At 39.9% G+C, this 26,426-nt stretch overlaps 1 protein-coding gene across 1 annotated transcript in view; it reads right to left on the bottom strand.

Moving 5' to 3' along the window:
- Positions 1-24,042, bottom strand: part of LOC148409873 (SH3 and multiple ankyrin repeat domains protein 1-like) — a 47,841-nt gene extending 23,799 nt beyond the window's left edge. The window contains exons 1-13 of the mRNA XM_088439012.1: positions 23,895-24,042; positions 8,729-9,220; positions 5,482-5,685; positions 5,205-5,276; positions 5,027-5,135; positions 4,349-4,500; positions 4,104-4,271; positions 3,059-3,100; positions 1,860-1,976; positions 1,693-1,770; positions 1,534-1,600; positions 1,202-1,377; positions 193-323 (exon numbers count right to left, since the gene is read on the bottom strand). Of these exons, the coding sequence (XP_088295138.1) occupies positions 193-323; positions 1,202-1,377; positions 1,534-1,600; positions 1,693-1,770; positions 1,860-1,976; positions 3,059-3,100; positions 4,104-4,271; positions 4,349-4,500; positions 5,027-5,135; positions 5,205-5,276; positions 5,482-5,685; positions 8,729-9,121 (1,709 nt within the window). The 5' untranslated portion in view covers positions 9,122-9,220; positions 23,895-24,042. The remainder of the gene's footprint in view (positions 1-192; positions 324-1,201; positions 1,378-1,533; positions 1,601-1,692; positions 1,771-1,859; positions 1,977-3,058; positions 3,101-4,103; positions 4,272-4,348; positions 4,501-5,026; positions 5,136-5,204; positions 5,277-5,481; positions 5,686-8,728; positions 9,221-23,894) is intronic.
- Between the last annotated feature and the right edge of the window lie 2,384 nt (positions 24,043-26,426).

Here is a 26,426-nt window from a genome sequence, read left to right as displayed (position 1 = left end):
AGTATTTTGGCCAAAACTAGTCCTTCCATCTCCGTTATTAGAACACTCACTAACTCAGCCCAATGTGACATTCTCGTGGTTATAATTAGTGGGAAAACCTAAGTGGGACAAGGAAAGCTCAGCGCAGTTTATAAATGGAAGCAAAAAGACCTGATTAGATGTAGAAGGCGCGGGCCTCGGCGGGCCGCTTACCCCTGCCTGCCTCGCGGCTGCCGGTGCCGCTCCTCGCTGTCACTCTGGCCTCCTCTTCCTCGCGATGGCGAGCGGGTGCGATTACGGGGGCCGCTCGTGCTCCGCAAGCCGACCGAGGCCCTGCGGTGGCCCTGCGGGAGAACGTCGGTGCCAAATGAAAAACTCGGGAACTGGAACGCTCCTGTGATTTGCTGAATCTCGGACCACAGATATAATATGGAAAAAAAGGCTTTGGGGCAACCTGGAGGCAACTTAGTAGCTATAGTTCATCGGGCCAGAGCTAGATCTAATAGAAACATGTGCTTTGCTGCCATCTAGTGGCACATATAGGTAATTACAAAACATTTAGAGAAGATGTCAATGCCTTGCATAATTTTGGTCTTCTATTCTATGACCTAAGTGATTCTCAACTTTTTTAGCACCATAGTATTCAGGGTGAGACCTCATAAACTTTTGGATAATACATAATCGAATAGTTTTATTACTGACTTGTTGGAGCGCAAAGCACGGCTGTATAAACTAAGACAAAAAAAAGGCACATGTTTTTCATAGGAGTCCCTGTAAGACAATTTGGCAATAAGTGGCTTCGTATTCCAAATCATTTGCTCTCAATTTGAAAAGGTTGCACTGTTCCTGTCACGGCATTACAAATCATGAAATTAGATTTGCTAATACGCTGGTAAAAATCCCCGATACCTCGCGAAATGCCTTCAAGTAATACCACAATGAACACTTTCGATTTCAGCCTCATCTCTCGTAAAACTGCATGACAAATGACAATGCACATTCATGTAACTTAACAAACACATAACAAAAATGGTCAAAATGAGTCATTATAAGACAATTTAGCAATAAGTTGCTTCTTGTTCCAATCCATTTGCTTCTCATTTGAAAAGAAAGCTGCGATGTTGCTGTCACGGCCCTAAAAATGATGAAAATACATTTGCTGAAGCCAAAATCTCTTTTAAAACTCACATGCCCCCTTGAATAGAGGAAGAACTTTGCATACCTGAGCTGGGTTGGGAGTGGTTGCGGCCTTGTTGGAAATAATCACAGGATCCGAGTGCGTCATGGTGTTGTCGCTGTTAGCTCGAAGTAACGGGTGGGAGTGGAGCGAGAGTAGAGGCAGAGCATGGACACTCTCTTTTCGCTTGGGGACGTATTTCGGGGACTCCAAAAAGGGAACTAAAACGAATAAGTAAAAGTATGTCATCGGAGGAAACTCGGTGAAGAAGAAAGACGGGGCCGAAAAAAACACATTTCCGTACGGAACCGTGATTCTATAAGCCCCGGACGAACACGGCGACAAGCGTGTCCCTCAGAACCTACTCGAAAACTCACCTATGTCCGAGTCTTTGTGGTTTTTGATGATTTCCCCGAGTTCAAAGTGACCGGACATTACAGCCAACTGCGAACAGAAGACAACATGTCCGCCAATTCTAAACTAAAAAGGTGAAAGGACCAACTTGCCGGCTAAAGTCCAAAACAATCTGCAATTACCTGAAAAGGGGTGTGACCATGTTTGTTTTTAGCTTCCCGATTCGCTCCCCTGTACAAAAGAACCCGGACGCAGCTTTCCTGAGTGAGGGACAACAGTTCATCACCATCAGCATTAATAATGCGCTCGTTTTTTTTTTTTTTTTTACGAGGGGATTAGTTCTACTTGCTTTGTTGTACAGGGCCGAAATGTGAAGTGCGGTATTCCCTGAGGCGTTCTGAGAGGAGACGTCGGCCCCGTAAAACAGCAGATGCTCCAAGTGTTGGGCAAAGCCGTTCTGGCAAGCCTGTCAAAGTCAAAACAACGATTTGAACCCTTGTGGCATTATGTTACAAATTATGGAAATTAAAGGATTTTTTTGTTATGATATCACAAAAGAATCAATGGGAAAAAAAACTATGGAGCTGAAATCTCCAGCAGATGATTCAAACATGTAAAATTTGAAAATGCAATGATTGTGACATTTCCATGTGATTGTAGCTGGACGTGCGAGATTTTGTATACAAAAATAATCATTGTCCAAATTTTGGACCATATAAAACCATTATAATTACAATTTTTGAGATGGATTTTAATAGGAATTATGACATTGATTTTCCTGCGATTTTTGCATCATTCCTTTGAGCGGCGGTCAAACTATGTCAGCAGACAGAATTGTTTTTGTTGGTTTGTGTTTCTCCTCAAGACAGTAGGTGGCGGTAGAGACCAGTAAATGGCTATGTCTTCAAGTGTCATCATCACGTCGCAGGATACCATTTTTTTGGGGGTGTTAAAGCAATTTGAGTGGTTGAAGGAAAAAAATATTCATAAATAACTTTCATTATTGCGCCTTTAAAAGCATTTGGAATATTTGGGGGAAAAATGCAATGTGAAGAGTTACTTAATAGGGTTAAAAAAGGCTATTGCTGCATGTAGGAGGGAAATAAAACAAAAACAGTAGGCCACAATTTCAAAAAGAACCTTTTTAAAGAATATTTGATACAAGTAAATGATCTGACGTGAACAAAACATCAATTAGATCGAAATGAGCTATCAGCGGAGGTTTCCTCATATTAACTCGCAAAGACTAAAATAATCGTGAGACATGTGCAAAGTAAAGAAAGAAAAAAAAAAAAAAAGGCGAAGCGGAGCCAACCAAAATAAAATACCATGACAACCAGCTCGCGGCACACATTCATCAGAGCGGCACGGAGACCGAATAATGTAAGGAAGCAATGTCCCCGCGTCTAACGCGCACGGATCAAGTCTACGCATTAGCTGTAATTAGCACGAGATGAGTCATGTTTTCCACAGCAAACAAGTCTTATAACGTCCACGTATGATGTACGCTGCGAGCCTTGAGTGAAGAACTGATGTTGTGAAAAGTACCTTATGTATTTCGTCCATTCCAAACTCCTCTTCATCCCTGTGCTATTGAGAAGAAGAAGACATAATGGAAAGATGAGCGCATGAAGGCCAGCGGAGTAGAAAGCGTAACTGCGATGCTCGACCACATGGAGAAGCACAGATCATCTCTGTCCATAGAAATTCTTACAAAACAAATAGCAGCCTACAAAATTGCGCATTCTAAAAATATTGTGAGGTGATAGCATTAAATAGAATGCAAGTCATTTAAAAGATTGTACATCATGATTTCATGCTGCAATCCAAGTCATTGTGCTGCTCCTGCTTGTCATGTGCATATGTGACTCGGTAATATGCTCTAGTATCAGTCATTTTTAACTTATAGATATTGACTTATTTATCTATATGCAGAGTTTTATATATATATATTTTTTTTTTTTTTGGGGGGGGTGTACTTTTTTGTAATTAAACCAAACTAAATACCAAAGTAATCAAATACTTTGTTTTTAAATGCTACAGTAACAAAGTAATTAATTCCTTTTAGTACTTTAGTACCTAAACTACTCAATTACTAAGCCTTGAGTAATTTATTACTTTATTTTTATTATTTACTTTAGTTTACTTAATTAGTATTTTAGTATCTCAAAGTAATTGTATAAGTACTTGATTACCTTGAGTAATTGATTACTTTAGGACTCAATTCTTAGTACCATTTTGGACCTCCTTCAGACAAACACTTGTAAAAATAAAACAAAAAATACGATGTTGTATGCGGCCCCATTACTGTCAAATTCCAGTCCTGGAGGGCCGGTATCCTGCAGGTTTTGCGATTTTCTTTCCTCAACACAATAGATTAAAATGATTATCTCCTCTGGGGGAGCTTGAAAATGATCCTCATTTCAAGGTGTGTTTAGGGGAGAAAACCATAAAACCTGCAGGATACCGGCCCTCCAGGACTGGAGTACGACGCCTGTGCTGTAAAACATGCTCTTGTGATGAATCTGGAGTCTGCGGCAGCAAAATCCAGGCGGCGTTTTGCCACTCGGCGGTGACTGAAAATGAAGAGTACCTGATGGGACTCATCCCAAGCGTTCTCATCTCTGGTGCCCAACTTGGCCCGGTAATAAAGCAGAGTCTCGCAGCAGGAGGTGTCGCCCCCTATCAGGACGGTGTGGTACAGCGGAGTCAGGCCGCAGCGGTCTTTGTAGTTTGGCGAGCTTCCCAATGACAAGAGGGCCTGGCAAGCAAGGGGAAAAAAAAAAAAAAAAAAGATCTGGCTTCCCATGCATGGTGATGTGACCTTGAAGTTCTTACCAGCAGGCCGCTATGATTGTGGACCCTGACTGCTTTGTGCATGGCGGTCAGGCCATCTCTGCTCCGAAAGTCCAAATGAGCTCCGCCCTGAACCAGGGCCCTGAGGCCCTCCGCTGGCAAACCCGACTGCGCCGCCACAGTCAGGGGGGTCTCTAAGATCAGGGAGAGAAAATGAACTCAACTCATTCAATCCCAAGGACATATTTTGCCGGTTTTTTTTTTTTCTCATTCAGTCCCTAGTACTCATATTTTATTTTTTTTTCCAAGTGTTTAGCCAAAGGCGGTCTAAAAACGGCCTGTATTAAATGAATCAAATACTAAAGAAATGTGTTACCGAAGTACTTGATTACTTTAATACCTACAGTACTGAAGTACCTACAAGTACTTAGGCATTTCAATACCGAATATATTCAATGACTTTAGTACTTAATTACACAAAACGATAAATTATTTTACAACTTAATCACCTCTTGTGATTTATTTTGTACTTAATCACCTAAAGGAATGGATTACTTGAGTACTTCATTACCTAAAGTCATTGATTCATACTTATTTCATTAAGAATGAGACATTTTCAGGATTTCCTTTCAGTAAACATTCCAAGAAATATAATTAAGTATCTAGATTTGAATGTTTGGACTGGAAAAAAAAACTTAAGTCAGTGATTTGTGAACTCACCTCCACTTTCGGGGTCGTGAAAATTTGGATCGAGACCTTTATCGAGGACTTTAAGCATTTTCTCCACCGCTCCTGTCTGGACGTAATCCATGAATTTCTTCAGACTGGCCTGAGAAGATGTCAAAAGTATGTGAGGAAAAATATCCATTTTCCATAAGGAACTCCTGAACTTACCAACCTTTGTGCAGAGCTTGGAAAGAGCTTTTTCATCCAGATTTGTCTGCTTGTATACTCGTGTTTTGTATCTAAACTGAGGCACAGGAAAAAGGCTGACTTCATTCATCACATTACAGCAATTATTACGTTTTTATGAACAAAAAAAAAATGCAGGAAAGCACATAATACGTAACACATAACACGATGCTGTCAATATGAGTTTCACCAGCAGAGGGTGCTGTTACATTATTGTATCCCATATTGTTTACGTCACATGGATGAATGTTATCGCTTCCTACCTCCAGGTAAGGCACCCCTTTCTCAAAGGACTGCGAGTATTCTCTCAAGGTCCTCTCCTCCTCCAGGAATTTGGCGTCCCGACCTTCTCCCGCCGGCTGGAAGAGGCCATAGTTGAAGACGTCCCACAAGGTCTCGGTGAGGGAGCAGATAATCTGCTGCTTGGCGTTCCAAACCGTGCAGTCTTGGTCAAATTGGACACACCTCTGAAAGACACGCAGCTTCAAAATTATGCTGCGATATCAAGATGTCAAAATGACCTCATTTTGATGTTGACTGCAATTTCCAAATAATAAAGTCCGATAAAAATCTAATATAACCTATGAGTAGAAACTGAGCTGATGTTTCAACTTCATTCAGTTCGTTTTAACCATTAACTTTAATTGTAAATTGACATTTTTACAAAAGAAATTAATAAAGAACAGTACTTTCTATGTTTATCAAAAGTATTGAAAAGACAGAATTATTAGTGCATATTTCCACAAGTATTTGCTGTATGTAATATAATCTTTCTGCAGTAGATTTTCTCATTGTAACGTTCACTCACAGAAAACAGCACTTTAACGTCATAAAAGTTAAATACAACTGAACAGCACTCAAATCCGTACCAAACTTGACAGGCAAAAATTGTATTGTGGTTTATTTATTGATTGATGTTTGTATGTCTACATGTGTTGCAGCATCTATTGGTACTAACTGTCTACTCGGCAAATTTCTAGAGTTAATTTCCTCCGAAAAAAAAATATACTTAGTGGTGAGTCATAGTAACACTTTTGAATATTTTCCACTCAGTATATTTGATTTGATTTTTACTCTAAATATAGTTTTTGAGTGTAAAATGTACTGTGTGGTCATGTTTTTTTTTTTCAGAGCTGCATATGTAATTCTTCATTTGCAGTACTGTATATTTGAGGCAAACAGCGGCCTATTATAATACTTCAACAATATGCAGTAGAGCCAAGCGAGGTTTATACGGAATACAAATATCTCAACTTTCAATAATTCATCTTCGGCGACGGTAAACTGAAATGAGAACGGAGACTTAATACGGGGCGAAAATAATCTCGCTCCAGGTGGATTTGTACTTGACTTGACTTGGTTTTTCTCAACGTAGCTCGCTAGGGATGGCCGGGTTCTAACGAGGTGTAAAGCGGACCTATCCGCGCGCCTCGTTTCCGTTTCGTAAAAATCGCCGAGCTTGGCAGCGTTCACTCCCTCACCCCCGCCCGCTGACCTCGGCCCGGGAGCCTTCTATACGTCGCGCGGTTCGTTACCGACGGACCCAAGCAACCGCGTTGGCCTGGCAACCGTTTCATTAGAGGAGGCGGGCCCCCGTTGCCGTAGCGATAGCGCTGCCGCCCCGAGGGGTTAGAGCGCAAGACGCGGACGCATAAGATTATATTACAGGGCATATGTGTGCACTTAGTGGTGCGCATTAGGCGATGGGCTGGAGATACCGCGAGCTCAGTCGCCGCTCGATCTCAACGTCTAATTTCCATCGTTTGAGGAAAGGAAAGGGGAGTTCGTGAAGGCCGGGAGAGTAGAACGCCCATGTGGAAATAGCCCAAAGGTACGGTTATACGTCACGGGGAAAAGCGGAGGTAGGAAGTAAAGAATGAATTTTTTCGTTGGTGGAATTCAAATCTGCATGGCCGCCATTCAGTAGTATTAGGCTCTAAAAATAGCCACCTGTCAAAAAAAAGGGTCAAAAATGGGTCGTTTGAACTAAAAAATAAACAACAGAGAAAAAGGTAATATAATTTATGGGGAATTTTTGGACCGGATAACCCAGTTCTGTTTTGGGGAGAGTGTACAAAATAACCCAAATTTTGGTTTAAGCCAATTCTTTATTTAGCCCACACACCGGGTTTGCAAAATCCAAACGTGGGTTTTTTTACGGGTTATTTGTTTTGATCCGACTTTTTGAGGGTAAACGAAAGACTCAAACTTGGGCTGTTTTATGGGCTCCTTATTCTGACCCAACGTTTTAGACTAAATTTGGTTTATTTCTGACCCACTAGTTTTTAGAATGTATGCACTGTAGATAAATGAATTAAAAAAAAAAAAATCTCGGTTGGTTTGTGGGTTATTTATTTTGACTCAATAGAAATGACTAACCCGCAAAATTCATTTGAGCGATGGATGTTTTTATGTATTATTTAATTTTGACCCAACACGTTGGGCAAATTTGAGTTTTTTTTTTGACCCAAAGGTCTTTAGAATGTATGAAAACTTTTGTCATCCATTTGAACCAACGTTTAGAAATTTAATAACACCGCCCCCCTGCTTTGGTTTTGTGGGTTATTCTCACAGAATTGAATAACCCTCAAAACAAGTACAAAAACGGAAAATGTGTTCTCCTTCATTTAAAGCAATTTCTCAGCACTTGAGAAATGTCGCAGAGGTTTGGGCGGGTTTTGTGGGAGGCGTACTGTACAATGCATTCCATATCCCTCCGTCCCACCTCTCCCCAAACTCATTAAAATCCAATTAGATGATTAGCAATTACGGCTACATCGAGGGCAGATTAGCTGACATGTAGAACAGCCGGCATGTAAGGGACTTCCGCAGGGGCGCGCTTTTCAACGCTCCTGCTATGTGTGGGCTTGGCAATTCTCACCGCCGCGAGTGTGAATAAGCCAGGTTGGGCTGTAAAAAGAAAAAAATTAAAAAAAATAAAAAAAGAATGGCCGTACCCGACCCTCGGCACATGTTTACATGTCTGCCGTCACGGACGATGAAGTCAAGCTCATTATTTTTTCTCGCTTGCTTCTGGGATCCGCCGGGCGGCGGGCGGAATGACAACACTGTCAAACGAAGCGCGCTTTGATACAAAGTGTGGGAAAAACGCTCCGCTTCCTGGGAAAAGCTCCTCGGATTGAAGAAGGCGACCTTTGACACATTTTGTGCTTAGGATTGCCATCGGGGGGGAATTTGATTTAGACTTTAAAGGGAAACAGCAGCACCTAAAACTGTTTCCTTTCAACGGCTCAAATTATTGGACAATAAAAACATTGATCATGCGCTTGGGGGTAAAAATAACAAGCATTTTTTGTTCCCAATATCTCTTTTGAACAGTTTTTACCGGGCGCTTATTTCAAAACTGGTTCAAAGTGTGACAAACACACCTAAAATGGATTTAATTTCACAATGATACCGGCCCTCTGACAATAATTATAACTACAATCCGGCCCCCGATAAATATGAGTTAGACACCCCTGATTTATAGACTTGCGAACTTGCGCGTACCGTTTGCTTGATGTCGGGAATCCCGATGCGGAAGACCATCATGGTCAGCAGATTCTCCTCCACGGGCGCCACGGCGGTCATGCTACGCTCCATCAAAGCTCTCCTCTTGTGAGCGGCGTTCAAGCCGGCTTGATGCTGATTGGCCCCCGCGCCGTGCCGCGTCCGCTGATCGGCCGCGTAGGCCGGCCCCCGGTTTCCCGACCTGGCGGGCCGCTCCGCCCTCTGCCCGTCGCCCGCCTTGCCTTCCCGAGATTGCCGTCCTCCCGTCATGTCGGCGCCTAAGCCCGCGTTCTCCGCGTCACTTCCGTCTCCCCTTTTTTCTTCATCCTCCTCCTCATCCTCACCGTCTTTGTCGTCCTGACCGGGGTAAAAGCGCTGGTTATTTCCCAGCATGGTTTGCGGCGCCGGGGTCACTGCGGAGATGCTTGGGCGGCATAGCTGTCATGGAGAGAAAACGCGGCCGAGAGACTGGGGTCATTCCTCCGAAACATGCTGTGGGGGACAGGCAGAGGAGTCGGTCAGTTTTTCGGTTCGTCGCAGGGGGTCCCCGACCATGACGAGCCGGCAAAAGAAAACGTGTGGAACGCAGGCCATTCCCAACCAGAGATCAGTGAGAATTGATCAGATTGCATCCAATTCAAACATGTAGCCCGTGGGGCCCGCTAGGAGGACCTGACGTCATGACCTCTTCTTTGAGAGTTTTCAACTTCCGCCGTCGTGTACGGTATTACGCGGGTGCCACCTAGTGTCCAAATCGAAATATTACAGCACCGTTTTTTTCTATTTTCTTGGCTTTGCGCTTCACTGTACTCCTTGAAATCAATATTTCGATTGGGGAATTTTCCTTCCACTTGATATGTTTCATTGTATTTCTTTGATTTATTTTTTTTATTTATTTATATCGACTTATTTCATTAGGTTTTGTTCATCTTATAATGTGTTCTAGAGAAAAGATTTATTTATTTATAAAAAAAGGTCAGAGAAAATTTGAGAAATTGAAGGGAACATGTTATTACATGCACATACAGTGATTTGTCCATTTATGGAAAGTTCATACTGAAGCTGAAATTTCACCTTTTGTGGGTATCGGTTATTGGGGCTGATATTTGGAATGCTTGCTTATTTTTGCGGACAAAAATCTGATGGACAATAAACCAATTTAAAGCTGTCAACCTTAGGGAACTATATTTATATATATTTTTTGTTTTTTAACTTTTTTTTCCAACTTTGGAGAATTTTTAGAAAATTATCAGGTGCCGTTTAGCTACTGTCGTTTTCTTTTACACTTTGAAAACATTCTGAGGACCCTGGGAGTTCTTTTTTTCAGTATTTTACGGTCATCTACAATTTCTACGGAAAATATTTAAACTAAAGTAGCTTACTAAACCTATGCTTGAATATTTTTTTTTCTTCCACGCCAATATTTTCTCTTTTATTGAAAACGGATACCAAATAACGAGAATCGGCCTCCATGGCTACCAATAATCGGTACTGAAAAAAATGCCTAAACTCACTACAGGTTGGGAAGCACCACAAGTGATCCGACCACACAGAAATCTTTTTTTTTTTTTTTTTTCGCGTGACACATTTTACTACGCCGCTTAAAGGCACGTTCGATAAACAAGGCAAAGCGACAACAGCATTTATGTGTCGACGACGGCGATCCGTTCGGCCGCTAGCAAAGCTTCGGGAAGATGAAAGGCAGATTGACTGTACATTAAGCGTGAACCGGCACCACAGGATGAACTTTGCGGACAAGAGTGAGTTAGATATGCAATTTAGCTTCACGAGAGGTCAAAGTCTTTATAGTCGGCGGAGATAATGAAGGCAAGCCATGTTTGGAGCACTACTCAGTGCCAACAGCGCCGCGCTAATGAAGCAAATGGACAGCCACGCCGCATCGCTCATTTTAATTGTCCTGATTTGAAATAAGTGCGGCTGCCTGAATGTGGGAAATCTTTTGTTTTTTTAAAAAGGTCTCGCAAACCCCATCCACGGTCAGTAAAATAATTATCAGGTAACATTTAAGCATGTTGTTTGTGTTACAAATTATGGAAATTCCTTGGATTTTTTTTTTTAATGATATCATAAAATAATCAATGGGAAAAAAAAATCCAGCATTTGATTAAAAAAAAAGACGTAAAGTTTCTAAATGAAACAATTCTGATACTTCTATGTGATTGCAACTGGGCGTATGAGATTTTGTGTACAAAAATAATCATTGTCCAAATTATGGACCATTTAAAACCATTATATTTACAATTTTTGAGATGCATTTTAACAGGATTTATTACGTTGATTTTCTTGCAATTTTTTGCAACATTCCATTGGGCGGCGATCAAACTATGTCAGAAAACAGAAAATTCTTTGCTGACTTGTTTCACCTCCAGACAGTAGGTGGCGGTAAAGACCAGTTAATGAGTTTATGAGCTTTGTTTTTGTAAATAAGTAATAGAAATAAAAAATAGTTACCTGCTGGAAGTGGTTCTCAACCTTTGTTCAAAAATATATCCCTTGTGAAATATATATTTTTTCCAGCTAAGTACCTTCAAACCACTGCAGAACATTTTGGAATTAAAACTAAATAAATAAATCAACTTCAGATCTACATTTCTAGCGGTATCTCTAGGTGGATTTTCTTCAACAAATCCAGAAGACAAATCACATCTATTTTATTTCCGGCGTCACAAACGACAACCATATAAAACTGAATAAAGGTACGCAAAGCGATAGGCTCTTCATGTTCCAATTAACTTGCTCTCAATTCGAAAACAAAAACTGTTGCGGTTCCTGTCATTAAACAGCATTAAATTGTATTTGTTGATAATTGCTGTTAAAATCTCACATAATCCTTGGAGTTCCTTTCGCGACCCCCATTTCGAGAAGCATTGTTAAAAGAATTTTGTCACTGGCACAGCAGTGTTACACTGCGTTGAAGTGATTTGAAGCTTTTCATTTGGAAATAAGAATTGCTTTGAAGTACAGAAGACAATTTGCATGGATTTTTCTGCATTTTCGGACGTGTTTCCTTGAAGGGATTTCACCGTGGCAAACGGGTGCGTCCGTATGTTGCGCGCGGGTTTTCCTGCCTGGCTTTAGGCGCTTTGCAAATCACAGCCAACAGATGCTTGCGCGCTGCCATCCGGAGCAGGGCGACACCCACAAACGGTGTGAGGAGGGTGCCATAGGACAGATGGAGCTCAATTAAATATCTCATCGCACAATGGCGGGGACACACACTTCCGAATGGGACGCATGCAGAAATAATCGTGTTGTGATGTCATCAGTAGTGTGGATGCAAAATTTGCAACCGTTGTCCTGTTCTAGAAAATGAGAGGGGGTTGTGTCTAGTGACTCTAGCGCACGCTCTAGAAATATCTCGGTCAAAACGACAACTTTTGGGTTATTGGTTAAATCCAATTGAACCCAAATGTTGACAAAAAACAAGCAAAAAATTGGGTTGGTTTGTGGGGTATTCATTTGCGTATAACGCATACACTAACCTCATTTGGGGTTTGTGCAGTTAAAAAAAAAAAAATTTAGGGGGGGGGAGAGGTTCATCTATTTGTGGAAGAGTCATTGGTTAAAAAAAAAAAAAAATCACAGCGAAACTGAGTTAGAAATATAACCCAAAAGTTGTGTCAACTGAATAAGCCACAAAACAAGAAAAAAACCTGTTTGTGAATTACACGCAAACAAACCCATCTGGGGGTTTGTTTTGGGGGGGATTATTTGGATTTATTTAAGCACCTACACTTAAAAACTTTTTGGTCAAAAATGAAAAAAAAAAAGAGTCAATAAAGACAATTTATTGGGTCATTCTAATTTATTTGATTAACAGGTCAAATGAACACGCTGTAATGGGATTCAGATTTATTGGGTTGCTCACAAAACATAAAAAATTGGGCTGGTTTGTGGGTAATTTGTTTGCATTTCATCAAACCCAATTTTGTTCTAAAAACAAGAGTTCGAAAAACTCTTTTGTCAAAAAGAATTCAAAAAGTGAGTCTAATTTTGGGTTGTTTTTTTTGGGGCATTAAGAACTGAAATTAAGAACCAAGATAACCAAAATTGGTTTGTTTTGGTCTAAAAAATTGCTTCTTTTTTTCCTTCAACCCCAAAATTTTGGTTTTATTCACATGACTCAATATTTTGGTTGAAATTTCTTCCCCAAAAAGTTGAGTTTGTTTGGTCATTTTTGAGTGTACAAGAAATGTGCATGATGAAGGAAAGGAAGAGAAAAAGAACTCGTCCAAAGTAGGAAATGTCGACTTTCCCGAAAGTCTTCAATACGCCACGAAAAATTAAGTATCGACCTTACGGTTCCATTCCTTTTGGAGAGGTCTAACAATTCAATGATAACGGCCGCTCGTGCGGCTGTAAAGGATTCAGATTCATCACTGCACACACCGAGGTCAAATAAATAATTGAAAGCGCAATCAATTCCTTCCCACGTGAGCGTTTATGGAAAACAAAGCGAATCCACCGATGAACGTCCGCGTTTCCCACAGCGCGGAAAATCACAACGTAAACCGAGACACAAAAAAAAAAAAATCGTGCGAGGGAATTGCATGAATAAATGAAGAACAAACAAGAGCGCCATTCAAATCAATCGAAGTTACAATATTGGCTGGTTTTCAATCTATATTTCATCTGGAGCCCGATGATTCTTTAATGGCAAGGTGCCATTACGGCGCTTGTTGGAGCCGTCGGGGTTGAGAGAGGGCCGATCCTTGATTTATGAACTGAATCTCATCTCATCCAAAATTGAGCTGCGTGGATGGAGACTTTCACTCAGTGAGATAAGAGGTGGGGAGAAGGGGGAAAAAAAAAAAAGGAGAAAACTAATTGGCATGTAGAAGTGAAAGGAGAGATGGAGAGTTGTAGTTTGCATAAAGCTGAGTAATCTCATTTGGGTGCGGAAAGGCGAGCGAGAGGACAACAGAGATGTGGCATGAATGAGAAGCAAATATTGGATCAATTTGACACCTCGCTACAGTTTTTGTTTTTTTTTTCGTTATCTTCAGCATCTGATAAAAGTCATTTTCCGCAACAGTAGGTCTGATTTAGTTCCATTTGGGATATTTGGCTTCTTTGCCGGTCCAAAAAATAAATAAAGTGGCTTTGTCGAGTCATAACTTTTCGGCTTTGCTTTTGTGAAATGTAATTGCGCATCCACGCCACCAGATGGTGCAGTGGTGCTCTCATTATCAAAGTCTGCGCAGAGTTATAAGCATTTTAAATTGCTGTAAAAAATATAAATAAATCCAAATTGAATAATCCTCTAGGAGGATTATCTAGTTTAATATTTTTTTCAGGTTAAAATGTTACAGATCAGTTTACATTCATTATTATTATTATCACTAATTATTGATTGAAAAATGTCGTCAAACACTTCAGCTGGTCAAAAATGGGCTTGAAACCTTGTGCAGTATTTTGTCCAATACATTGATCATTAAAAGAATTTCCCATCTGAGGGAAAGTAGGAATATAACGCACTAGGGAACTGAAATTTCACCCGGATAATGACAAAATGTCAAAGTTCAACATGGCGAGACCACTTAATAATCACTCTATGAGGAATGTGCCTTCTCTTGACTCAAAAATGGTACCAAAAATGGTCAAAATACTGCACAAGGTTTAAATAAAAATTGACAGTTTTTTCAGGCACTTTGTTTTTTTTCAGTTTCAGACTAACCTGTAACCTGTAGTAACCCCGCAAAAAGTAAAGTTTACATTTCCTGAAAGTTATATTTCTTTTTTCTTTTGTTAATGTTAAAAGCGATGCAATTTTCGGATTTTTAGAGTGAACGATCCGAACGTATGGGCCGTGTGGCACGCGTGGACAGCAGGAGATGGGCGTAAAATGAAAGTGGGAATCGGGAAGTGATTCATCACCATAACGATGACAGAGACGGATGCGCTTGTTCGGAATGCTGCGAACTAAGATGGATGGACGGCGGTCGCGCAGAGGCGTCATGAGCAGTCTTTGACTTTTACTTTGTGAATTTGGCAAGTAGGGCAAAAAAAGAAAATGGTGACCTCAGTTCATTCATATCTTCAGGAGTTTAATAAAATAAGAATTAAAAAAAATGCTTTGCGCTGCTTAAAATGTACTAAGTTGAAAAATGTTTTTCACATTACCCGTGATTCAGTGAGAGGTGAGTGCAGCTCCCGGCATTACCAAACATAAAGCTAGCATAATAGCATTAAAGTTCTATTTTTCATGCCATTTTTTAAATCAAAGTTTGTTTTTAGTTTTATTTTAGTATTTTAGTGTTATATTGACATATATACACATTTATCCTATACTTGCTTATCCCTAGCTCAAAAACCTGAGCTGAAAACCGTTTTGGATCCCACAGACAAAACTCTTGTCAGTCAGACATAACTAAAAAAAAAATGTTTTCCCCAGTGTTATCTTCCTAAAGTCAACGGGGTTTATTATGAGGACATGAGACAAATGATGCATGCGAGCGGATTTTTCTGCTCCTTCACCTGCTCTAAAGGGAATATTCGGCGCGGCGCGCTACACCGCAAAAGAATCAATCGACGGGGAATCCGCCTCATATTTCCTGGTTTTGTCAATTTCTCTATTGCTAATGTAGGACAGCGCGAGCGGATAAGATATATTTTCAGAATACGGGTCCCCGGAAAGTAGAATTGGAGATCATCCAAGGAACAGATTGTCCCACTTTGACGTCCCGCAAAAGTAGAGCGGCCAAGTCGCGTCCTCTATATTGCTCTGCCGCTCCGGCGTCTCACCCTTCAGCTTCGCCGGGCGCCGTCGGTGATGAGGAGCGAATCAAGAGCGCTCCGGGCCCGCCGCATCACCGAGTCGCAAGAGTGGGCCGGTTGTTTGTTTTATACGCGATGACGTCCTTTCGCGATTTCCACTCACGCCGCGGGTAGACGCAACGGTCGTCATTCTTCGTAGTATTAGCGTGATGGAGAAAAAGACTTGCGTGCATTAGCGGTGTCGCTCCATCGCGTATATGCGCCTTGACCACCAGAGGGCAGTATAATACACATATGTGTATTTACACAAAGAAGACCGTCACAACTACCCAATAAGATACAGTAAAATTAGTCAATCGTGCTCCATTTCGTATATGCGCCTTGACCACCAGAGGGCAGTATAATACACATTTTGTGTATACTGTATACACAAAGGTCACAACTACCAAATAAGATACAGTAATATTAGTTAATCGTGCTCCATCTCGTATATGCGCCTTGACCACCAGAGGGCAGTATAATACACATTTTGTGTATACTGTATACACAAAGGTCACAACTACCAAATAAGATACAGTAATATTAGTTAATCGTGCTCCATCTCGTATATGCGCCTTGACCACCAGAGGGCAGTATAATACACATTTTGTGTATACTGTATACACAAAGGTCACAACTACCAAATAAGATGCAGTAATATTAGTTAATCGTGCTCCATCTCGTATATGCGCCTTGACCACCAGAGGGCAGTACAATACACATTTAGTGTATACGGTACGCACAAAGAAGACTCAAAACTACCCAGTAAGATAGAGTAATATTAGTTCATCTTGTATATACACTTTGACCACCAGAGGGCAGTATAATATGCACATATGTGTATACTGTATACACAACGAAAACTGTAACAACTACCCAGATGCAGTAATATTACTGCATAAAAGTACTAGAAATGTCCGGATCACATTTTTTTCGAGTCCGAGTCACCACATTTTGAAGATCTGCCAATATCTGATTTTTTTTTTAAATATTTTTTTTGTAATCAATAGTTTGTCTTTTTTGTGTTTACAATACAAAGCGTTTTCTATGTCTAGTGAAGCAGTGGTTTAAACAAGTAGCCTAAAACATTTAAACCTTCTCCAACTGTCTGTTTTTTCTATGTTGCATAGTACAAATAAATATTTTTTTCCTTTCGCAAGATATATTTTACTAGCCCTTAAAAATGAAAAGAAAAACTTATCCAATATCCATCCATCCATTTTCTAAGGTTCTTCTCATTATTTATGGAATGTGGAAAGGACTGGAGTACCCGAAAACCCACGCAGGCATGGGGAGAACATGCAAACTCTTCACAGGATGACCGTAGCTGGAATCAAACCCACGCCTTCTCCTCTGTGAGGCCGATGTGCTAACCACACCCCCAGCGGACATGACTATTATTAGTATGGTCCATTATTTCAATGGGTCATAAAACCAAACTATTTATCCAAGTTTCACGATCACTTCTACGCCGTTTTGCATTGTAATTACATACACGGTCATAAATTTGATAACAATATGATTGACGAACTGCGCTAGCCACAAGTGTATCAGGAAAAATGAAATGTTTCAGTTGTCTCTCCCCAAAGATGAACTAGCTCTCAGCAAGGAAAATACGGAGCCCAAACAAGCATTTTTTTTTTAATCTATTTAATATCAAACAAAACCAAGCTAATCTTGCTTCTCAGCAATTAAGTGGAAGATTGCGTTTGCAAATAAACATGCGGCATGTGTGCGCTGCCCTCCGGCGCAGTCTTCCATATTCTCTCTCACCTCACCAAGGACGGTTATTTTTAGGAAAAAAAAAAAGGCTCACCTGCCAAACGACACTCGGCTAGCCGCGCACCTGAGAGACGGCGCCTCGTGCGCATCTGTCTTGTCTGTTTCAAAAAAAAAAAAAAAGTATGCGTATGGCAGCCCCAGCTTGGCTGGACGTCTGCTGTTGATAAAAGTGGGCTATCTATCCCTTCAGACGGGCGATAATTGGGTCAGCTGGATCAGGCGCCGAGGGCCTTTTTTGGGCTAAACTTGGCCGGGGAGACCTCGATGTAGAACACAATTCGGGGTTACCGAATTACTATGTGCAGCCGGGTGATACGAGCGCGTTTTCTTCAACTGTTCGGACCAATTACGATTTGAAGCCATTTGAATGGAACATATAAAGCCCAAATAACTTTTATTGAAAGGTTTGATTGATTAAAAAGAATCCCGTGGAAAATATTCCGGCAGCGGCAAAAAAACTACGTAAAACTACTACAGTTCTTTTATTTTGCCATTTATAGCAGTAAAAACTTACTATTTTGTATATAATGAATTTGAGGGATAAATTATTATTAATGACATCACCTGGGCTCAAGGCTCAGGGGACGACCAATCATGGCTCACCTGTGGGTCATGTGACATCAAGTGGAAAAAATGTGCTTTTGAAAGCATTAATGCGCATACTTTTTTATATATTAGGATTATAAGATATATAAGAAAAGTTAGGTTAAAAGTGTGTTTGAAAATTGCTAAAACGGTGAATTATAAACACAATAACTTTTTACGCCTAAAAATGGCTAAATAAATAGATTGTCCTTTTAAATGCTGCTGTGAAATTTGATGATTGCTAAAACGGTGAATTATAAACAAAAGCTTAACTTTTTACCACTAAAAATGGCTAAATAAATGGATTCTCCTTTTAAATGCTGCTGTTCTGGTTAGCGAAAAAAAGTTTCAGCTGTTAACTACTACAATGTCCATGTCTTTTTTTCTAAGTAGACAATATTTTACCTTTTTACTGCTTGAATGGCAAAATATCTGGACTATAATATACATTGCAAACATGTCTTATAAAACACTAATACCGCGTTCTGCCAGTTTTGCAAAATCTCGATTTCATCATTTAGCAAATTTTCAAACCTTAATTTGATGTGTTGCTCAGCCCTATTACCATATTTCCAATTCATCCAAACGATTTCATCACAAATCGTCCACTCCTCGATTCCTCTTTTGCTGTGTCAAATTTTACGCCTTTAACTTGCTAAGCACAACAATGCCACAAGATGGCGCCAAAGCAACATTTTTACATTGGACAGGACTTTGGCATGAGCGCAAAATCTAAAAAATGGATGTTTCCCATTAAGATAAGGACAATGAATATGCAGGAGCTTCAGCGCATATCTACTTAAGCCTTAAAAGCGCCCTCAGACACACGGGACCATAAAAGCACCGGATTTTACCCTAGACAAATAACCATATATAAAGTGTTTGATTCACTTACCTGCCGCGTCCACTTAGAAAACGCTAACAATGAGCGACAACGCTAATCAGAGTGGTTAGACATGGCCGCCGGACTGAGGACGGTTGTCAGGCCCCGTGACGGTTCGGGACGATGCGGCGTCATGAAAAGCGACTGCGCTAATGGGTGCCGTATCATATTCGATACGAGCAAACTCTTGCATTTTCCACACCTAAAAAGTTTCCGCTAAAGTGAACGGAGAGAGTGTGAATAAACAATGCGGTCGCTATGCTACGACGTAGAGCGCCTTACATGTTGAGGGAGCGCGTTGCCGTGGCAACACGGGCTGAAGCTAACATGAAAGCGAGGTACTGCTGTATGTGGATAGCTTGTGCATGATCATATTCACGTCCGTGCTACTATAAGATTACTAATGCTTTAAGGTTGGTTGGAAAAATATTTTCACCAATTGACGCATTTCGAGAAACGTTTTAAAATCATTTAATGTCGCAGTTATTGCCATTGTAACTCTGGATCGCTTTTTTCACCGTAAATTTTCAAATGACAATTCAAAAATATATTTTTTGAGCATATGAGTCACAGAAAATAAATTGATATAAAAAAAGTCATTTTCTGCATTTAGCTATTTTTTTAATTATTAGGGCCTTTAATAAAAATAAATAATAATTGTTTAATCTGTAATCTAAATAATTTTCCAACAATAAACCTTAATAAAATATCTAGACTGTCTAAAAAACAATACTTAATTTTGTGCATTATATGACTACTTAAATTTCTCGTCTAATAAAAAAAGCAATAAATAATAATAAAATAACTAATTTAATCAGTAACCTCAATGTTTTCCAAACAAAAATTGGTACCCGCATTGTATATATATCAGTACTGTATATAAAAAAAAAACAAACTGGAACGTCCCCCAAAAAAAAAATATATATATATATATATATATATATGTGTATACTGTATATACCCCAAAAATCTGGACTGTCCACAGGATAATTCTGGACACGTAGCATTTTATTTAATTTTTATCAACGTAATAAAACTTACTAATTTATTTATAAAGAAATAAATCCTACGCAAAATGCCAGTGAACATTTTTCAGCTCGTGTAAAAAACTGCGTCTCAAATAAAAATCCCTTTGGAAATGGAGGCTTTGTTTTTTTGTCTTTCCAGTCCAAATAGTGTCTATAAAAAGTCAAGCTCAATTTAATGGCGGATGTGGCGTCGGGATGGCTGACAGATCTCCCCGGGGGGACCCCGAGCCCCCCCGCGCGATGGAGGACGCAGAAACAGCCGGCGTCTCCTTTGCTCTTTAACGAGCGCTTAGAAGTTCATTCCAAAGCGCATGGGAGCGCAAGCCTCGTTTGGAAAGGCGAAGGTGTTGTTTTTCCGGGGCTCCGTCCAGTCGGAGCCGGCCGGAATCCCCCCGCATATGCCAGGATCGTTTAATGATGAGCGCGCCGGTAGAAAGGGTGTCAACACTTTTCCCGCAATTTGCTATATCGGGGACGGAACGCTTCACTAAATTTATTAAATCAATTTTGTGGGCATAGTTTTTGGGTTTGGTTCCAGTGGCAAAAAAGAATAGCGGTTATCCTGACGCTAGCATTAGCGCTACTTTACAGCAAATGTTATTGAATGCAACAAATTTTATTCGGTCGATCCCAAAGACATCTTTTGACGTTTTTAAGAGTCCAGGCAATCGATCCTGGCTACTGATTTATGTTTTTCAATTCAATATTTTTCATAAAATTTGGGCTACAAAAAATGGGCTGCACGTCGATGGCCAAAATAATAATAATCAGGATTATTTTGGTCGGTATTGAAATCACGATTATTAGTCACGATTATTCGTCATGTTTGGTCAGACATGTCTATTTATTGCACTTTTTTTTTTAATCAATGAAAAAAAACAATGAAAAAAATGAAGCCTACTTACAAGCACGTCGTTTACTTTTAAGCAAATTTTAATCAATTACCAGCCAAAATGTCCTTTTCGGCCAGGTCAAACCAAATTTATTCCCAGTCGGATTTTTCAAAATGGGTCTCAATTAACCGCTAGCACGGTATATATTAGGAATCGGGTGAGAAACTCAACGCCATTTCATACTGGTAAATAATATATTAGAGTGAGAAAAGCGGATGCTTTTGTCATGCAAACATGTGGGAAACATTGCCCCCTGGTGGTAGGATAGCAAAGTGCCTAATATGACATGTAGGTAGCCGGCTTTTTAAACGTTAACGTCGCTTAAGCGTGGGAGCCAATATCGTGATCGCGATTAAAATTCGATTAATTGTACTAATCAATTAAAATGATTGAAGTAAATCCATAACACTCTTTTTTTTTTTTACATCGGTTTTGTGGTCACAGTTTTCAGGCAAAAGAAGGCTAGCATTAGCGCTACTGCACAGCAAATGTAATTGAATGCAACAAATTGAACTCAGTCAATCCCCAAAACATTTTCAAGAGTCCACTCATTTTTTTTTTCTCATGATTTGAGCCCTGCGGTTTACAATCCTATGCGACTTCTCTGTCTTATACACCAGTGCGGCTTATAGTCCGAAATTTACCACAGTTCATGAAGCGTCTGTGATTTTTTTTTACCGACGGTGCTTTTACTTTAAAGACACACACTGATGCAGAAACGTATTAAATTTCCCATGTCTTTGAACCAATAGCGCCATCTAAAGGAGTCAAAAAATGATACAAGTGCTTCGTGAAGCTTCGTTTGCCAATGATTATACTTTATAAAAGTACGTAAGTATATGTTATACTATAGTGAAGTCAAAGCGTATACGAGTCGAGGACGTTTTTGTTCCGAGCTTTTTTCTCGTCATCCCGCGCACAATTGTGTCACAATTTTGTTGTCTTTTGGCACGAAACACAAACGTCGCGTATAATCAGCGGGCCCCCTTTGCCAGCCGTTGATGAAGTCGTCCCTTTCTCCCGTTTTGATCAATTGTTGCGTGCGTTTGAAGAGGCCATTAATCTTGTCGGGCACAGCGCGCTCTAAATTGCCCCGTTTGTTTATTTTTCTTTCCTTTCCGAATAAATCCCCAGAGAGGCGCTTCTGCAAAATAAATAAATAAATGGAAAAAAAAAAAAAAAAAAGCTTTGAAGCCAATTTTGCTTGTTGTGCATTCCAGCATGTGGTCTTCGGAGGCTTTGCAAAGTCAATTAGATTGCACGATACAAAGACGCGCGACTAATTTTTCTGCCTTTGTACGCATGTGTGCTTGTATGTTGAGGGTTAGGCCGCTACGGGAAAACAAAAATAAAAAGTCGTACAATCACGAGGGTAATTTGCAGTCTGGATGTTTAGCAATATTTTTTGAAGTATTTTGCCCAATTTTCCCAAATAACCTCCATACTTTAGCTTGTGTAACGCCATCTGTTTTATTTCTGTCTCATCTGCCATAAAAACTGCATCACTAATGACAATCTGCATCCATATAAGACTTAAATAAAAGTACACCATCTTTTGCCTAAGACGCCACTATAACACCATTCGGCGATAGCTTGCTTGATGATCCATTTGATTTGCTCTCAATTTGAAAAGAAGAACGAACAGTTCTCATCACGGCATTAAAAAGCTTCAAATTTGATTTGTGGAGATCTGGAGAAAGTGTTCAAATCTCATGTAGCCTCCAAAGTGCCTTGTTGTACCCCACGGGGTAGGCGTCGCTAATTCAAATTGCCCCTCTCTGGTTTACTAAGTTTTGTCGCCTTCCTAAACAACATGACATCATTTGAACAAATTACACCAGGGGTGTCCAAACTATGGGCTGGGGGCCAATTATGGCCCATCATTTATTTTTTGCGCCCCGCGGCATAAATTAAATATGACCAGGTTAGTGAAAAAAAAAACGAAAAATGTAAAATAGGTTATATACTGTAGAGATTGAAGCAAATATAAAAACTATTTACATATTTGTTATTATTAAAACACTGTGGTGAATAGTTTGGTTTTAGAGACAAAACAAATTTTGAATGTAATTGCTTAGCATGTAATTGCTTAGCTTAGTATTGCGTGTTTAATAACTTAGTGAAAGAATTTTAAAGCGGCGCTTTCATCCTTCCATTTTTCAGTATGCGGCGCTAAAAAAAAAAAAAAAATGGACACCCTTGCACTTTACCTTTTTTTTTTTGCACGACTCTAAGTTGTATTATACTTTCAGTAGTCTGACTTTTGCCAGTCAGCTGAAATATGTCTGCCAAAAATGCTGGGTGCCAAAGTAGTCTGCTGAAAAAAATCAATCAAACAACGAGCTTATTGTTTCACTGATTTTACAGCCGACAACAAAAAATATTTAGCTGGTCAAGTCTTACTTCCATGTACTGTACACCATAAAGCATTGTGTGAAAGTTGCAACGATTAATCGACGACTAATCAATTACCAAATTAATCAATGAATGTTTTTGATAATTGATTTAAACATAAGAGACCTGAAATTGTCCCAAATATTTTTAGCTTCCCAACAGGAAATATTCTCTATTTTCTTTAGTCGTCTTAGTCTTGGTAAACATTTTTTTTAATGATTTTTTTTTTTTATTCTACTGAGCAAACCAGCAACCAAATCTTAAAAAACAAATTCATAAATTGCCCGTGCATTTTCCGAAAAGAAAAATGTTCATTCAATGAAGGGATGGACATTCTGATTGGATGACTAAAATAATCAGCAGCCCCGCATTTATTGTTGAACCAGTATTGTATCCGTGTATGCAATTATAATTCATTAAAAAAAGCCACGTTAGATGTAAAAGGTTGAAAAAGAGTCCTCCGGGGTTTAATTACCGCCCCAAAAGCGAATCCCGTTTAGATTGATGAACTTGTTGGGGGAATCCGCTGCATTCGAAACAAGCCATAAAAAAACCAACACATTCATCAATCGGACGGCGCGCAATTAACAGACTTTTTTTTTCTTTTTTTTTTCTTTGTGATCATTTAAAGTCCGTGTCCCACTTTACTCGCCGTGCCCACCTCCATAAAACATGTGAATCAGCCCCCAGAGGACCCCCCCCCCCCCCGCTCGGTCACATATTCCGACAGCAGACAAGACTTGCACTCTCAAATCCAAAAAAAAAAAAAAAAAAAGTCTTATTTGATCACTTGAAAACTAATGAGAAGGAAATAGAGGAAATACCTTGGACTCGGCTTGTCTTGTAGTTGGGCTCGTATCCGCAAAGATGGCCTTAACAAAGACAGCAAAAAAAAACAAAAAAATCAAATTCAAACGTCCCCCTGGTTAGCCGAGGAAGATTTTTGAGAGCGTTTTTGCAGCCTTCCTGTTTGTAAATGTGCATCGACGGCAAGCAGCCTCGGCTACTGTATTGTGCGGCCGCTCGCTTTTTTTTCACTCTCTCTCTCTCACACACACACGCTGGCGTTCACACGGGCGCACACACACACACACTTTCACCTCTTCAGTGGCCCAGTATAGCAGCGGCTGGCGCTGGCTTTCTCTCCTCTGTGTGCCCGTGCTCCCACATCGAATTCTCGTTATTGTGCTCATTATCACTGGATCAATCACACAAACACACACCTTCGCATGCTGTGATTTTCCTCTGCGCTTTCCCCCCGACTGTCTTTTTTTTTTTAACCAATTGTGTTTGTCACATTTCGTCAAAGACAAAAGTAGAGTCCCTGACTGGGTACAGTTCAGTTGTATTTCACTTTTTTAGTCGACATTTACGATCCGTTTGGTTTTAAATACAGTAAATATGCTTTTTTTTCTTTACTTTTTGTGCAATAAACTGATTAAATCGTGATTTTAGCAATATTTATTCTAGCTACAATTAATACTCAGGCTGCATAATGTGACTGTGAGCTCTAATATAGATCAGCAGTTTTTAAAAAGTACCCCTGGGGGTACCTGAAGGTACTTCAGGGGGTATGTGAGATTTTAAGACTTTCTGCAGGTAGCAGCAAATCTCCTCTTTTTAAAAATGCTGTAAAAGGGGCAGAACATGTTTCTTTTCAAAATAAGAGCAAATTAATTGGAGTATAGAGCAAGTTATTGCAAAATTCCATCAGTGAAACCTTTCAAAAACATTGTAGATTTATACAGATCCGCATTGTCATCAGTGACGCTCATTTCCCAGAAGCTGAGCCGAAAATAAAACAGATGGTCATAGTTTGTTTAAATAAAAAAAAAAAAAAAAAAGTAGAAACATAGGTCAACATAAAACAAGCATTCAACTACATTACAGTATGGCCAGAAAATTGTATTGAGTACACACATTGAGCTGCTCCAGGCATTCGGAAAACCAAAAAGGAACTTTCGGGTTTATTTTATTTTTTTTTGGACAATGTATTTTCATGGGTAATAGGTATCAGGCCAGTGAAAACGCACATATAATTGATGCCCATGCATTGGGGGAAAGCAAATGCTATTTTATTCACCATAAAGTTTTTAATTAATGGACTGATTCATCAGTAATCTGCATTTTTTTTCTGCTAAAAATTGACATTGATAGATTTTCTTTCAGGCCGATGTCCATTTTTAGCCGGAAAAAATACAGATTGACGTAGATTTATGTTCCAATTAACTTGCTCTTAATTTGAAAAGACAAACCTACCGCTCTTGTCACGGCATAAAAGCATTCAATTAGATTTGCTGACACCCGCAGAAACTCTTAACATCTCAAGTACAAAGTGAAGGGCACTCGTACATCCCGTTTAAGGACCACTGGCTAAAATTGTTAGCCCGTCTGCTGCGTTTTGCATTGTGCATGACCTCAATTTTTTATATAAGGAGGATATGGAGAAGAACCTGTTTTGAATGACGTTAACATTTGCTTTTTTTCTACATGGTCATGGGGGGACGGGATGTGGGGGTGGGGGGTGATTTTGTTTCAAGGCCATTATCGGCCCGTCATCGCTTTAAGAAGCCGAATGAAAGCCACCCTTATGATTACTTAACGCCGGCTTTCAGAGCTTATCGACGGGAGAAGGATGAGGAAAAGCTGAGAAAAATACATTAGCCGGCCCAAAAGTACACTTGTGCGTGCAGGAAAGCTGCAAAACGCAGCCTCTTAAGGGCGGCATAATCCATGATGTGACCCTCCACGAGAGCACTAGTGGCTTTTCTCTTTTAATGCTGTTCATATTCTTTAGGTCTATTACGCACACATTTAGTTCTCACCTCCAACGGCTTTGGCCGCCTTCATGTGCGGACCGCTCCTGTTAAAAAAAAAAAAAAGGCCAATAAATGTGTGAGAATAATATTGAGGAACAAATCAAATATTCATGAAGTTAGTTCTTCAAAATGGCTGCCGGGATATTACCTGTGTAAAACTACTGTTAGTTTGCAGGTAAAATAGCACTGCCGTTTTAGCATTAAACTAAGAACAATGATGTTGAAAAAATAAATAAATAACACAACACATTGTATGTGTAAATAGATATTATTTTTATCTCTCTTTTAACTTGCTTGTTTGTTTTATTTACCTGAAGTCTTTCCAAAATGAACACCAGGATCGTTGCACTTCCTGATCCAATTGGCCAATCAGAAGGGAGAAGTTGAAGCTGTCGGAAGGAGGCGGGGAATAGGAACGTACTAAATTAGTATTTAAATGGGGGGGGATTTTTCTCTTTTTAGCTTCATTCCCATGTCCTTCAGCTCAAACTTTTGGGACCGCTCACAGTCTACATTTTTTTGTAATTACTTTTAAAC

This window comes from Hippichthys cyanospilos, chromosome 17, assembly GCF_059441005.1.
Source record: "Hippichthys cyanospilos isolate Australia breed blue-spotted pipefish chromosome 17, RoL_Hcya_1.0, whole genome shotgun sequence".
Taxonomy (NCBI): domain Eukaryota; kingdom Metazoa; phylum Chordata; class Actinopteri; order Syngnathiformes; family Syngnathidae; genus Hippichthys; species Hippichthys cyanospilos.
This window is presented reverse-complemented; position numbering and strand designations above follow the sequence as displayed.